The sequence below is a fragment of the Babylonia areolata genome, chromosome 17 (genome assembly GCF_041734735.1).
Source record: "Babylonia areolata isolate BAREFJ2019XMU chromosome 17, ASM4173473v1, whole genome shotgun sequence".
In the NCBI taxonomy this organism is placed as follows: Eukaryota; Metazoa; Mollusca; class Gastropoda; order Neogastropoda; family Buccinidae; genus Babylonia; species Babylonia areolata.
Genome location: NC_134892.1, coordinates 1063259 through 1078811, shown reverse-complemented (window position 1 = coordinate 1078811; position 15553 = coordinate 1063259). Strand labels below are relative to the sequence as shown.

The 15553-nt window shown below is 44.5% G+C and overlaps 1 protein-coding gene across 2 annotated transcripts in view; it reads right to left on the bottom strand.

Annotated features, from left to right (window-relative positions):
* LOC143291425 (transmembrane protein 192-like) overlaps window positions 1-12494 on the bottom strand; it is a 14715-nt gene extending 2221 nt beyond the window's left edge. Inside the window, exons 1-6 of one of the 2 annotated variants that reach the window (XM_076601272.1) lie at window positions 12370-12494; window positions 11140-11322; window positions 9179-9413; window positions 7581-7733; window positions 4867-4966; window positions 1-63 (exon numbers count right to left, since the gene is read on the bottom strand). The exon at window positions 1-63 is cut by the window's left edge and continues 94 nt beyond it. In XM_076601272.1, the coding sequence (XP_076457387.1) occupies window positions 1-63; window positions 4867-4966; window positions 7581-7733; window positions 9179-9413; window positions 11140-11322; window positions 12370-12405 (770 nt within the window). In that variant the 5' untranslated portion in view covers window positions 12406-12494. The remainder of the gene's footprint in view (window positions 64-4866; window positions 4967-7580; window positions 7734-9178; window positions 9414-11139; window positions 11323-12369) is intronic. The other variant, XM_076601271.1, reaches the window with a different exon arrangement.
* Window positions 12495-15553: the final 3059 nt, after the last annotated feature.

The window sequence follows — 15553 nt, the reverse complement described above, 5'->3', positions numbered from 1 at the left end:
ACCTCGTACCACATCACTGTCATGGCCTCTCTCTTCTCCTCTCTGTACGAACGCTGCCCCCCCCTGCCACACAGCACACCTGTGTTAGTCACCTGGTTTAGGTCACCCCCACCCCCCCCCTGCCACACAGCACACCTGTGTTAGTCACCTGGTTTAGGTCACCCCCCCCCCCCCCCCCCCACACCCCCTCCCCTCCTGCCACACAACACACCTGTGTTAGTCACCTGGTTTAGGTCACCCCCCCCCCCCTCCTGCCACACAACACACCCTGTGTTAGTCACCTGGTTTAGGTCACAAAAGTTTGAAGACCTGACTGGGACTAAAATTTCCAAACTCAATATATATGCTGAAGATTTTGTTTGTATAACCACACGAAAAAAGACCAAAAACTTGTGTCCAAGTTACATTTGCTGCACAGTAAGAACATAAAGGGAATTAATTACGAAAATGATTTCGGCCCAAAATGAAAACCGCTCTGAACACCACTGGAATCTGCAAGACACCCGTTTGGTTTCTGATTCAGGTTTTATCTTTTGTCACCCCCACCCCCATCCCTCACAGGAAACACTGCACACATGTTTTAATGTTTCATCTTGGTGTGGAGTGGGAGGAGAAGATGACAACAAATTTACAAACTTTCACAACCCGGCAGACTTTTGAGACCTTGAAAAATGGTTCTAAGTTCCTCCAAACTTTTCCAATCTTGAACTCATTCTGTCCTACATCCAAGCAATGCTAAGACACTCCATCCTGATTCATCAAACTGGTTTTAGATGTTTCAACCAAGTCTAAACATTCAGGCAAGGGACTGAGCTTCCAGGCAACTCAATGAAAAAGTTTGGGTGCAGTTGCAATATTCTTACTCTTATGCACGTTTTGTTGGTGACAGTAGCTGGCAAAGTATTTTAAAAAAAAAGAATTAAAAAAAAGGAGAGAAACTGTTCCAAAATGCATAAAGTGCTTCTGAAGCTGGCAGTGACATTTAGAGTGAACGCTGTAATCACTTGACAGGTGAGGCAATATGTCAATGCTCTGTGCTGGCTGTCGCTGTTTCATCAGCTGTTTTCAAAGCCATCTCAAAATGACCGCTAAAAACCTCACTGACTAGGAAGGTCGTAATCCTCACAGCAGTGTAAGGGTCAAGGACTGTTCACCTCACAGCAGTGTAAGGGTCAAGGACTGTTCACCTCACAGCACTGTAAGGGTCAAGGACTGTTCACCTCACAGCACTGTAAGGGTCAAGGACTGTTCACCTCACAGCACTGTAAGGGTCAAGGACTGTTCACCTCACAGCACTGTAAGGGTCAAGGACTATTCACCTCACAGCACTGTAAGGGTCAAGGACTGTTCACCTCACAGCAGTGTATGGGTCAAGGACTGTTCACCTCACAGCACTGTAAGGGTCAAGGACTGTTCACCTCACAGCACTGTAAGGGTCAAGGACTGTTCACCTCGCAGCACAGTAAGGGTCAAGGACTGTTCACCTCACAGCACTGTAAGGGTCAAGGACTGTTCACCTCACAGCACTGTAAGGGTCAAGGACTATTCACCTCACAGCACTGTAAGGGTCAAGGACTGTTCACCTCACAGCACTGTAAGGGTCAAGGACTGTTCACCTCACAGCACTGTAAGGGTCAAGGACTGTTCACCTCACAGCACTGTAAGGGTCAAGGACTGTTCACCTCACAGCAGTGTAAGGGTCAAGGACTGTTCACCTCACAGCAGTGTAAGGGTCAAGGACTGTTCACCTCACAGCAGTGTGAGGGTCAAGGACTGTTCAATCCCTGCAGGCAAAACGTTGTCCTGAACAGAAAGGAAGCAAGGTCCTGCACACAACACACTCTGGGCAGCAGGTGGCCAAGTGGTCATGTGCCCAACCAGGAAGCCAAGTCCACAGGATTTTTATTCCCCCCCTCCACCCCCTGCCCCACTCTGGGTGCTAGCTGGTTATATGAGGCGATAAACCAAGGCTCTGTGTGCACCATGCACTCAGCACACGTGTTATATGAGGCGATAAACCAAGGCTCTGTGTGCACCATGCACTCAGCACACGTGTTATATGAGGCGATAAACCAAGGCTCTGTGTGCACCATGCGCTCAGCACACGTGTTATATGAGGCGATAAACCAAGGCTCTGTGTGCACCATGCACTCAGCACACGTGTTATATGAGGCGATAAACCAAGGCTCTGTGTGCACCATGCACTCAGCACACGTGTTATATGAGGCGATAAACCAAGGCTCTGTGTGCACCATGCACTCAGCACACGTGCAAGAACCCATGGTAAAAAAGACAACAACAAAAAAACAAAAACAATTTCTTTTCAGGCAAAATTGTGCAGAAAATCCTCTCTGATAGAACCAAAAAAAACAACAACAACAAAAAAAAAAATATATATATATATATGGTGCTGCACTCTGGTGGCACACTCTCCTATGAATGATAAAAACAATTTTAAAAAAATGTATATTGCGCCTTTCCATGTATAACATGCTCAATTACGCAACACAATGTAAAAAGTGATGCGTAATACATGCACTTTAACATCAAAATGACAACTTACTTGCATAACCCCGCAAAGACATCCAGCCAAACACTCAAACACTAATTCATAAACATGCATACACACACATACACAAACAAACATCACGCACAACACAACACTCATCATAGTGTTATGTATTATGCATCACAACAGCTAAATGATGAATATCTCATTCTCCAACACCAATTTCACGACACTTAAAACCATGTCACAACACTTAACCCATTCTACCTAAAAGCTGCATGCCTGCTACAACTCCCCTGGAACGGCACTACACGAGACCACTGTAGTTAACCCTTTGAGCCCTAACCACTGCTTTACCGGTGGTAGAGAAAAATGACATAATGCCTAGCCACCGGTTGAGCGGTGCGTAAACACTTATGTCGTGTTTTGCTATTGGTTGACTTATATTGAAGAGCCAATCAGAAAAACCGTAAAATTCTGACGTCAGCGAACATAGTACCAACATGGCCGCGCCTTTTCACTGTGTTTTGTGCAAGTGCTTTGGATAAAAAAAGATTGATTTCAATATAAGTCAACCAATAGCAAAACACGACACAAGTGTTTACGCACCGCTCAACCGGTGGCTAGGCATTATGTCATTTTTCTCTACCACAGGTAAAGCGGTGGTCAGGGCACTCTGACCAAACAGAGAAAATATCTTGTCCAAGATCACCAGGGAGAACGAGGGAGCTGTCTGCATACAGGTGTTGAGAGAGCTTACACCCTGGATGGAGGGTACAGATGGAAAAGGTCTGAAAGATACACTGGCATATAACAGAGACAGTGAAAGCAGAGACAAGCAATTTTGCACTGGATTCTAGCCTTGGCAGGAAGCCAGTTAAGTGTTCTGAGCAGTGATGCTGCACTCTTGTGCCTGGGTTTTCAGAGCTCCTCAGGGACAGTGACCCGAATTTTACACAGAGAAATCTGTTGTGACAAAAAGAAAAAAAATATTGATCTATCACCCCAGTACACCTACCTGCATCCTATCACCTGTCTATCACTCCAATCTGTTAACCTATATCCAATCTATCACTCCAATCTGTTTACCTGTATCCAGTCTATCACTCCCTGTATCCAGTCTATCACTCCACTCTGTTTACCTGTATCCAGTCTATCACTCCACTCCGTTTACCTGTATCCAGTCTATCACTCCACTCTGTTTACCTGTATCCAATCTATCACTCCACTCCGTTTACCTGTATCCAGTCTATCACTCCACTCTGTTTACCTGTATCCAGTCTATCACTCCACTCTGTTTACCTGTATCCAGTCTATCACTCCACTCCGTTTACCTGTATCCAGTCTATCACTCCAATCTGTTTACCTGTATCCAATCCATCACTCCACTCTGTTTACCTGTATCCAGTCTATCACTCCACTCTGTTTACCTGTATCCAATCTATCACTCCACTCTGTTTACCTGTATCCAATCTATCACTCCAATCTGTTTACCTGTATCCAATCCATCACTCCACTCTGTTTACCTGTATCCAGTCTATCACTCCACTCTGTTTACCTGTATCCAGTCTATCACTCCACTCCGTTTACCTGTATCCAGTCTATCACTCCCTGTATCCAGTCTATCACTCCACTCCGTTTACCTGTATCCAGTCTATCACTCCACTCCGTTTACCTGTATCCAGTCTATCACTCCCTGTATCCAGTCTATCACTCCACTCCATTTACCTGTATCCAATCTATCACTCCCTGTATCCAGTCTATCACTCCACCCTGTTTACCTGTATCCAATATATCAATCCAATTAACATACCTGTATCTGATCTATCACTCCAGTACACACATACCTGTATCTGATCTATCACTCCAGTACACACATACCTGTATCCGATCTATCACTCCAGTACACACATACCTGTATCTGATCTATCATTCCAGTACACACATACCTGTATCCGAACTATCACTCCAATACACACATACCAGTATCTGATCTATCACTCCAGTACACACATACCTGTATCCGAACTATCACTCCAATACACACATACCTGTATCTGATCTATCACTCCAATACACACATACCTGTATCCGAACTATCACTCCAATACACACATACCTGTATCTGATCTATCATTCCAGTACACACATACCTGTATCCGATCTATCACTCCAGTACACACATACCTGTATCTGATCTATCACTCCAGTACACACATACCTGTATCTGATCTATCATTCCAATACACACATACCTGTATCTGATCTATCACTCCAGTACACACATACCTGTATCTGATCTATCATTCCAATACACACATACCTGTATCCGAACTATCACTCCAATACACACATACCTGTATCCTATCTGTCTCTGAATACGAGGAGTGTCGTTTGCGGTGGATGTTCTCAGGAAGTCAGGGACGTCTTGAACTTTGTTGAAATGCACTGTCTTCACTGAAAGACAGGAGATTGACATTTTGTTCTTGTTATGTTTTTCCCAAAAGTGTGTGTGTGTGTGCAGTGTGAGTGTGTGTGTGTGTGTGTGTGCATGTGTGTGTATTTGTGTGTGTATCTCTGATCTGTGTGTGTGTGTGTGTGGGTGTGGGCGGGGTATGTGGTGTATGTGTGTGTGTGTGCATTTTCATGTGATTCTTACTTTTTCACTGTACCATAACCTATTTCTTTCTCCTTTTTTTTTGTTGAAAAAAAGTTTCAGTATCTGTGCAGATTTTATCATAATGATAAAGAGATTTTCAGTAAGCAATTTGCCTGCAGGTAATCAAAAGGTAACCTCTTCAAGAAAACGCCGATCAACAAAACCCCATGAAGTAACCTGGCCCCCTGGGTTGCTCTTTTAAAGTCTTCAGGAAACTGAAACCTTCTCAGGGCTCCGACAACCCAATTCAATTTAAATGCAAGGAATTCAGCCAAGAGATTCTTTGCTTGCTTCAGTTTGACGGGCGCAACAGTCAAGTGGTCAAAGCGTTGGACCTTAAATCTGAGGGTCCCTGGTTCAAATCTCGGTGGCGCCTGGTGGTTTAAGTAAAGGGTGGAGATTTTTCCTATCTCCCAGGTCAACATAAGTGCAGATCTGCCAGTGCCTGAATACCCTTCGTGTGTATATGCACATAAAAGATCCTGTAATCCATGTCAGCGTTCGGTGGGTTATGGAAACAAGAACATACCCAGCATGCACACCCCTAAAAATGGAGTATGGCTGCCTACATGGCTGGGTAAATAAAAACAAAACGGTCACACATGTAAAAAAATGTTAAATATTACATGTTTGTCTGAGTGTGTATGTGTGCGTGCCTGAAATCAGATTAAATGACACAGGAAACGAACGAGCGCCCAATGGCAGCCATCAGTCGGCTCTACCCAGGTAGGCAGCCTGTTGTGTAAAAAATGACCCCGTTGTAAAGCGCTTAGAGCTTGGTCTCTGACCGAGGATAGGTGCTATATAAGTATCCATATCAATCAATCAATCAGTGTCCAGTGGTGAAAGGTGACACAATGCAGTGGTGGCCCGGCGGTAACGTACCCGACTAGGAAGCCAGTGTCTGCAGGTTCCAGTCCAGTAAACTGACCCAGACTTTTACCCCCCTTGTGCACAGTAGTCAATTTCTTCTATTCTTCTCCCAGAAAAAAAGAAAAAAAGAAAAAAAAAAGTTCTGGAATGATAGAAAAACTAAGGCATCCAGATGAAAATCTGAGAGTTCCCACACATGTGACCAAAGAAAATTCCAACCTTTTTTCCAACAAGAATAAAAATTCTCCAAATCAAACACAAACTCAAACTGAATAAAGAAAAGAAAAAAAAGAAAAGAAAAAGAAATTGTCTGATACACTCCTAGCACAAAAGATGGCTGACATTCCTGTACTGATGATGAATTTACACTCCTAGCACAAAAGATGGCTGACATTCCTGTACTGATGATGAATTTACACTCCTAGCACAAAAGATGGCTGACATTCCTGTACTGATGATGAATTTACACTCCTAGCACAAAAGATGGCTGACATTCCTGTACTGATGATGAATTTACACTCCTAGCACAAAAGATGGCTGACACTCGTACTGATGATGAATTTACACTCCTAGCACAAAAGATGGCTGACATTCCTGTACTGATGATGAATTTACACTCCTAGCACAAAAGATGGCTGACATTCCTGTACTGATGATGAATTTTCCAAAGTTCTTATGCTCTTTGTTTTATGGTACTGGTCAAGGGTTTCATTAAATTTCCAAGACTTTTTCAGACCATGAAAGGGAAACACATGCTGTCCCAAAGACTTTTCCAGCCATGGAAAAAGATTCACCACCCCCCCCCCCTCCCCCCAGGCACCCCCTCTCCCCCTTGCCCACAAAGACTCTTCCGGCCTGGAAAATGGTTCTGCCCTCACACCTCCATGTAACCCCAATTCAAGACCACTCAAAACATATCTTTTCATACTGTACTTCTCTCACTGAGCTTATTCCATCTGCATATGCTTGCTGTGATTTTTGTTGCTGGATGTGCTCTTTGTGTTGATCTGTATGCACCTGTGATGATTTTGGTGTGTTTTTCGTGATACCTGGTTCCCTGGTGTTTATTTTTAACAATGGTGAATGTGATGCGCTTTGTTTTGATGTGATTTGCATCTGTGCGATTTGAGACTGTGATGGCACCAATGTCAATTTACATATTTTTACGTCACTTAGTCTTACATATGTATATGTATGTATATCTTAGCTGATGTCATGTGAAACTGTGCTGACTTTGTACATATTTTACGACCCTAGCCTTAAATTTGTACATTTTATTGTACGGTGTGATGAGCCCCATCTGAGATAAATAAATAAGCCTGCATTTTATCATTATCATCATTAACATCATGCACCCCCCCCCTCCCCCCCACACAAGACTTTAACAGCCCTGGAAATGGTTCTCTCACCCCCCCCCCCCCCCCCCCCCCCGCCACCCTCCCTCCAAGACATGGTCCAAGACTTTGTGTGACTGTGCACATGAAACCCTGCAAGCAGCAAACAACGTCCCTCTCTCTGTGCTGGCTGAGCGACACTCACCAAGGTAGATGAGGAGCGCAGTGAGGGCAATGGCCGCTTCCAGGGAGATGAGGATCTGCAGGTAGGTGGTGTTGGTCAGCGCCCCACAGCTGCCATCCTGCTTGCTGCACACCGCCCCCAGTATCTGACTCACCACCACCAGAATGGCGTTGGCTGCAAACACCAGGTGTGTGTGTGTTAGAGGGGTTTGGGGGGGGGGGGAGGCCGCCCCCAGTATCTGACTCACCACCACCAGAATGGCGTTGGCTGCAAACACCAGGTGTGTGTGTGTGAAAGGGGTTGGGGGGGGGGGGGGAGGTCGTTACCCTGTTCTTGAGATGTGTGTGTGTTTGTGTGAGTGTGTGTGGGGGGGTAGGGTGGGGTGGGGGGTTTGGGGGGGAGGGTGTGTGGAGGGTTGTGGGGTGTAGGGGGAGTGCTGGGTTGAGGGGGGTGCATGTGTGTGTGGGGGGGGGGGGGGAGGGGTGGGGATTAGGGGTGGGGATAGGGAGTGGGAGGTGTGTGTGTGTGTGTGTGTGTGTGTGTGTGTGTGTGTTAGAGTGTGTGTGTGTATGCATGTTTGTGTATGTGGTGTGTGTATGTGGTGTGTGTGTGCAGAAAAATTTCACCAAGGCACTCCCTTTTCGTTCTTTTTATACTCTGCACTGCCTTCCCAATATGTTAGACAGACTCCAACGAATTCAGAATAACGCTGCCAGACTCATTTGCAGAGCTTCTAAATTTGATCATGTTACTCCTCTCCTTCAGTCTCTCCACTGGCTGCCTGCTTCTGACTGAATAGACTATAAGCTATCCACTCTGACCTTTTCTCCAGTCAACAGATCTGGCCCCAAGTATCTTTCTGAACACCTCCATATCTCTACTCCGTCTCGCCAGCTCCATTCTTCCTCTGATACTCAACTTCTCAGGATACCTCACGTCAGAAGTCAGACCCATGGACACAGATCGTTTTCTTTTCAATCGCCAAAGACGTGGAACAAGCTCCCTCATTACCTCCATCATTCTAATTCCCTTGCATCTTTTAAATCTGGTCTCAAAACTCACCTCTTCCGTCAGCAATAAGTTCAGTTGTGGCAGCTCCACTTCCTTTTCGTTAACTGTGCTTGACTATGTGTGTATACATACGTATGTGTACATAACTACATGCATGTATATGAATGTGTATCGTGTGTGTGTGTGCGCGCGCGCGCGTTTGTGCGCAAGCACATGCATCTGTTTATGTATGTTAGTGTTTGTGCGTGCCTATGTGTGCGTATGTGTTGAGGGTAGCTGTCATGTATATATGTATGTTAAAATGTATGTATACATTGTGTGTGGGGGGTGCAGGGGGAGGTGTGTGTGTGTGTGTGTGTGTGTGTGTGTGTGTGTGTGTGTGTGTGTGTGTGTGTGTGTATGTCTAGTTTTTTGTCACATTTTTGTGTGTGTATATCATATTTTCATGTGTGTATGTAACATTGATGTAATGTGTTATGTTAACAAAAGTGTTTTTGTAAAGCAACTAGAGCAGACTTCTGTGCTATATAAATATCCATTATAATCATTATTACTATTATGATTATTGGCAGATGAGCGTGTTAACCACTCCACCATCTTGCTCCCACCTGCAGAGCTGAGGAGGAGAGGCAGCCTCCTGAGGGTGCGGGTGGCCAGGTGGAAGGCGAAGTAGCCGTGCAGCAGGGAGGCGCGGTGCTCCTGGGACAGGTACAGCTGCACCAGGGCCAGCAGGAACCATGTGGCCCCGTGGACGTACAACATCAGGGAGTTTGGGTCCTGACCCGAGCACTCCCCATGCCCGCAGTACGCCGGCAGCAGGAACGCCGACAGCACCAGACACGCCTGTGCAAACAACCATGCAGAAAGGGTACAGAGAAGGGGGGGGGGGGAGGGGGGGGGGGGGAACAAAAAACAAACAAATATTCTCAAACCCCCCACCCTCACAAAATCTGCAATGATACAATAAAAGAAACACAAATTTCTGGTTGAAAGACTTTTGTCAACAATAAAAGAATATCTCCAACGTTCTGCTCCATGACGTTTGTCAAGGATAAATGACATCATGTGGAAATAATTCATCATTATTTGTCAAGGATAAATGACATCATGTGGAAATAATTCATCATTATTTGTCAAGGATAAATGACATCATGTGGAAATAATTCATCATTATTTGTCAAGGATAAATGACATCATGTGGAAATAATTCATCATTATCAAAATACAGAATAAAAAAAAAATCACAAAAACAAAAGGAATACAAGAAAAAAGCAAAAAAGCGCAGCAGATGTGGCTTAATGGTGGCAATGCACAGACTGGAAAGCAAGCATCTGCGAGTTCCAGTATAAAGTGAACTGGACAAAGCGTCAAACATTGCTGTCAGTGTCATCACTGTCATCATCATCACTGTTGAGTTCAAACCAATCATCAGACGGGCGCAATAGTCGAGTGGTTAAAGCGTTGGACTTTCAATCTGAGGGTCGAGGGTTCGAATCACGGTGACGGCACCTGGTGGGTAAAGGGTGGAGATTTTTACGATCTCCCAGGTCAACATATGTGCAGACCTGCTAGTGCCTGAACCCCCTTCGTGTGTATATGCAAGCAGAAGATCAAATACGCACGTTAAAGATCCTGTAATCCATGTCAGCGTTCGGTGGGTTATTGAAACAAGAACATACCCAGCATGCACACCCCTGAAAACGGAGTATGGCTGCCTACAAGGCGGGGTAAAAACGGTCATACACGTAAAAGCCCACTCGTGTGCATACGAGTGAACGCAGAAGAAGAAGAAGAAGAAACCAATCATCAGACCAGATTGATATATCTCTCATCAATATCACCAAACAATCATGTGCACAGCCTGCACAGCTGTGTAAATCCAATGACTGGGATCACTGTCTTTGCTGGACAAAGTTTCCAACCATAAGTCCAGTTAGCGAAACATTATCAAGAAGGGAGGGTTCCTCCACCTGACGTATGCTCATCTAATCAGAATTTTATAATCCAGACTATTTAAACACTTCAGATTCTGTTTGTGTTCACTGAACAAACTCTGATGAAGGAAAAACCGGAATAGATGCAAGACGTCAGTGCACGTTTAATAGGCACTATGGCATCATTTTTTATGGGACATCAGTTGATGTCTTATAGGAGTTAACCTGTCCCAACCAAAGTCAGGTGCCATTCACACCTGGGAGGAGTGAGGCAAATGCTTTCCCCAAGGACACGTGGGTGAACACTGGATCAGAACTAAAACGCTTTACCTGTTCAGCCACACCATCTCCTGTACAGGCACATAAAGGAACACCTTCAAACAGTACAGATGGCATCAACGTTAACTTACAGGCAAAGGTTTGGAATGACACTTACTCTTTTGAATGCAGATGTAATGAATTATGTCAAATAAAAAAGGTGTGTCTGTGTGGGTGTGTCTGTGTGGGTACATGCTTGCATGTGTGAGCACATGCTTGCAACGAACACTCAACCATTCACATGCACGTGCACACATTTTCTCACCACAAGCACACTTCGTCTTCCCACAGACAGCACGCTGACCAAAGACACTCACATAGAAGAACATGGCAAGGAGAATGGCTTTGACGGAGCGCATGGTGCGGAACTTCCTGATCTCCTGGGTCATCCAGCGGCTGACAGCCTCCTCCTGGGGCAGGGCTGGCATGCCTGCATCCAACAGCGGCTCGTCGTCATGGTAACTGTTCAGGCTGTCCGAGAAAAAGGTCATCCCCCCTTGCTGAAACACAGCAAACCAACAAGTCTATTGCCAGTCATTGAGTCAAACTGTAAGCTCAGAGCACAGGAAAAAAAATAATTCAAAGTCATCATGTAACACCAACACACACTGTGACAAAGTGTATACATATAAAATGATATATATTGTATATACTGGGAACATAAATAAATCTATCATGAACCAGTGGGTCAGAGTCAAGTATGTGAAGAAAAAAAAATTATAACCAATATTAGTCTCTGGATCATTTACTGTTGAGAATGGTTCACTGCAATTTCTGAAATATCTGACCAGTCCACAAGGGCTTATTTTCAAGATTAGGTGTAAATGCTCATAATAATAATAATGTATGGTAGGAAAAATGAAGAAATGTTTATAAATATAAAAAAAAAAAAAACTTGCACTGCTGCAAATCGATGAAACGCATCCATGTGCACTTGCGAAGGTATGATAGTGATCTCCATCAGTCTCTAAAGACAATGGAATACACATGTTTATATTAAAGAGCATTACATTACAATCACTGAGCTGTGGAGTCCTGGAGTTGCTGACCTTGCATAGGCACATGCACACTAACATCCTCACAGTCACACACATGCACACACAATGAAATGTGACAGAGAGAGACAGAGAGACTTTGAGAGAGAGGCAGACAGACAAACAGGCAGGCAGGCAGGCAGACAGAGAACTTTAGATAAACTGAGAGCGCAGCTGACAAGACACTAACTAAATGGTTAGATCAATCATTCAATGACATTGTGATCCAAGTGACGCAAAGTACAGGCTGCGCTTGTTCTTCATCCTGCAATAGCCAGACTTTACCATTTGTGAAGATTCTGATGTTAACTGACTGTCAATACCGAACAGCTCAGTGTTGCTGGTATTGTCAAGGCAGGTTTCGATGAACTCTCATTATACGTTCAACAACTATACTTCGGAAGTATTTGTTCAGCTGAGTACTTTTAGTAAAGTAGCCGAAGTCTTAAATGTGCTATTGGAATCGAAATTATTATAACAAATAAATATCCTGCTTTGGTTATACTAACTCACCCCCGTTTGGCGTGTGTTTCCATTCAGGCTAACCATTTCAATTTCATCCGACTGCTTTCACGACGGGTACTTTCGAAGTTCTGGATTGTGTTTTGTACGGCTGGTCACGAGTTGTAGCAATCGAGTCTCTTTCACGAATGAGTCTTCTTCCAACAAGGGAGATAAGTCGGGCGCAATAGCCTAGTGGTTAAAGCGTTGGACTTTCAATCTGAGGGTCCTGGGTTCGAATCACGGTAACGGCGCCTGGTGGGAAAAGGGTGGAGATTTTTCCGATCTCCCAGGTCAACATATGTGCAGACCTGCTAGTGCCTGGACCCCCTTCGTGTGTATGCGCACGCAGAAGATCAAATACGCACGTTAAAGTAAGTAAGTAAGTAAGTAAGTAAGTAAGTTAAAGATCCTGTAGCCTATGTCAGTGTTCGGTGGGTTATGGAGACACGAAAATACCCAGCATGCATGAACCACGACAGAGTCATCGGTAAGTCGATGTTGGTCGTGTAACGGAAAGAAAAAAAAAAAAAGTCACACCAGTGAATCTTGAACTTGTGGCGCTTGAAGCCTTTTCACAGGCCTGCTGTTCACCGTCAGAATTGGACTATTCCTTGCATGCGTGGCGATACAGGTCTTACTGTCCTACCTATTCCTAGCCTCTTGACTGCGCTGTTGACGTACGGCGTACGTCATGAAATCTCGCTCAGCAATGCTGTATTGACGTGCGCCGTACGTCATGTTACAACGTTCTATGTTTCGAGTCCCGCATTACAGAAAATACAGTCTGCTATTAAATTAGCTCCCCTGAGAGCTCTTTATCTCCTGAGTTCCATAACCTAAAATTATTCATTGGATTGTCATATTTATGGCGAAAGTTTTGCAAGTTTGTACGAAGCTCAAGTTGTGTTTGCAAAGCCATGGCTGGACGCAGACAAACCCCAACACTTGCACTTGTATTGAAAGAATTCTTTCGCGATGCAAACAGTAGAGATGAAGATTGTGGACTGAATGAGACAGAACTGCGTGAAGTTGATGCCGAAGACGCTGATTTTGACATGGAGGGGGGTCGGAGGTGGACTGAGTTGTTTGACGAAACTGAAGACAGACAAGCTCAGCTGATTCAAGATGCAGGTGGGTGTTTTCGAGGTTTGTCAGTTTATTATTTGCTTTCCGTTTGTTGTAACAATGAATATGACTGCATTGTGTGTGTTTTGAATGTGTTAGCTGTGGCTTCGTCAGTCACTGATCAGTGTGCGTGAGTGAGAGAGAGTCAGTCACGTGGGTACTGTGTTTGACCATCACAGCCCAGGGGGCGTGGCTTGCTGGCTGGCTCATTGTTGATGACAGCATGTGTCGCTCGCCTGCAGCTTTCTGTGTGTTCGTTCCTGAGTGTGTATTGGTTTGTTGTTGTTGTTATTATTGTTGTTGTGTGTGTGAGTGAGTGAGTGAGAGAGAGACGGGGGGGGGGGGGGGGGGAGATGATGTTTATAAAACTGAAATCAGAGAATGATATACAGAACTGTATGCCTAAATTACTTTGTAAATGCAACACTTGTAGAAGTGTGTGTGTGTGTGTGTGTGTGTTGTCATTTTGTTTTGTATGAGAAAGAGAGAATGAAGGGGGTGTGGCATACCATGAACCAGTTTCAGTGTGTGTGTGTGTGTTTTGGGGGTTTGGGGTGGGGGTGGGGTAGGTATGTGTGTATTTGTATTTCAGCTTCTGAAAACAATCAGAAATAAAATGGTACCATTTCATGATCTTTTTATATGTAAAAAACAAAACAAACAAAAAAAACAAACAAACCCAAAACCCAACAGACTTGTCTTTTATGCAATGTGTTTCAGGTATGCAGCATGGTGATGATCATGATGTTCATCCTGGACTATCTGGAGTTGACAACTTGCCACAAACCTACAACTGAAGACCAGCAGCAGCAAGACCAAAAGGCAGTAAACAAGCCTCCAGCAATTCTGGATTACAACAAAACCATGGGTGCCATGGACCATCATGACCAACAGCTGCAGCCCTACGATGTCACAAGGAAAGCCCTGAAGTGGTACAAATAGCTGTGTGTGCATTTTCTACAAATTGCCATGCTGAATGCACCCATCCTCTACAAAAAAGCAGGCAACAGCAGTACACTCCTGAACTTCAGAAGGATGTAATTAGTGCCATGATTTTTGGTGACCAAGACACTGCTAAAGATGACCACGCTGTTTATCTTGTGTGGACGACACTTCATCCCACCTACCCCACAGAAGGCCTGGCCACAAAGGAGGTGCAGTCTGCTGGAAGAAAGGACAAAGAAAGGATGTGGGGTTCTACTGCCCAGACTGCCCCAGCAAACCAGCACTGTGTCTTGAAGACTGTTTCTGCAAGTACCCCACACAGCGTTTTTACTGGCGGTAGATCCTGGGTGAGTACACCCTTTTCATTCTTTGTGTGGACTGTGTTGGAGTCTTTTGCACCTGGACACTGTTGCTCAGCCTTGACAGTGTGTGTGGTTGATCACAACAGTCACAAGAAAGACAGGTTGACAACCTGGTTGATATTGTAGCACCTACATGATGGAATGACAGTCCCAATTTTTTTTATTAATGCATTTGATGGAATTTTTCTGTCAGATTGACTCATTATTTGAACATGTGAGTATCAGAAGCAAAATCTTGGTTCATTTTCCTTTCATTTGATATATACTTTTATGCACTTATCTTCAGTACTTTTTGAAATATAAGCAAATTAAAATCATTGGCGTGTTTTTCTTGTTTTTCTGAAAATTTTCTCAGCATAGGCCATAGCAAAACGTACTAGCAGTGAAGGGGCTAGTGAGCAGGATTATACAGTGTCGGTAGGTTTGCCCAGTGGGCATCCAGTCTGGTCTGAAAAGTTTGACTGTTGGTGCTGTAACTACATAGCCTGGAAGGGTTATTCCAGGTGTTGATGACACGTTCTGCAAAGTAGTTACTTCTGATAAGCAAACGGCTGTGTCCCTTGTAGACTTTTAGGCAATTGCCCCTTGTGTCCCTACCTTCCAGTAGTTGAAGTACTGGATTTTGTCCTTTGTAGATGCCATGGATGTACTTATGTAGGTCTATCATTAAAAACAACATTATCACGGCCACGGGCGCGTCGATGCTCATCAGTGTAAACATGGACTCACTCAAAAGAAAAACTAGTATCACCACCACCACG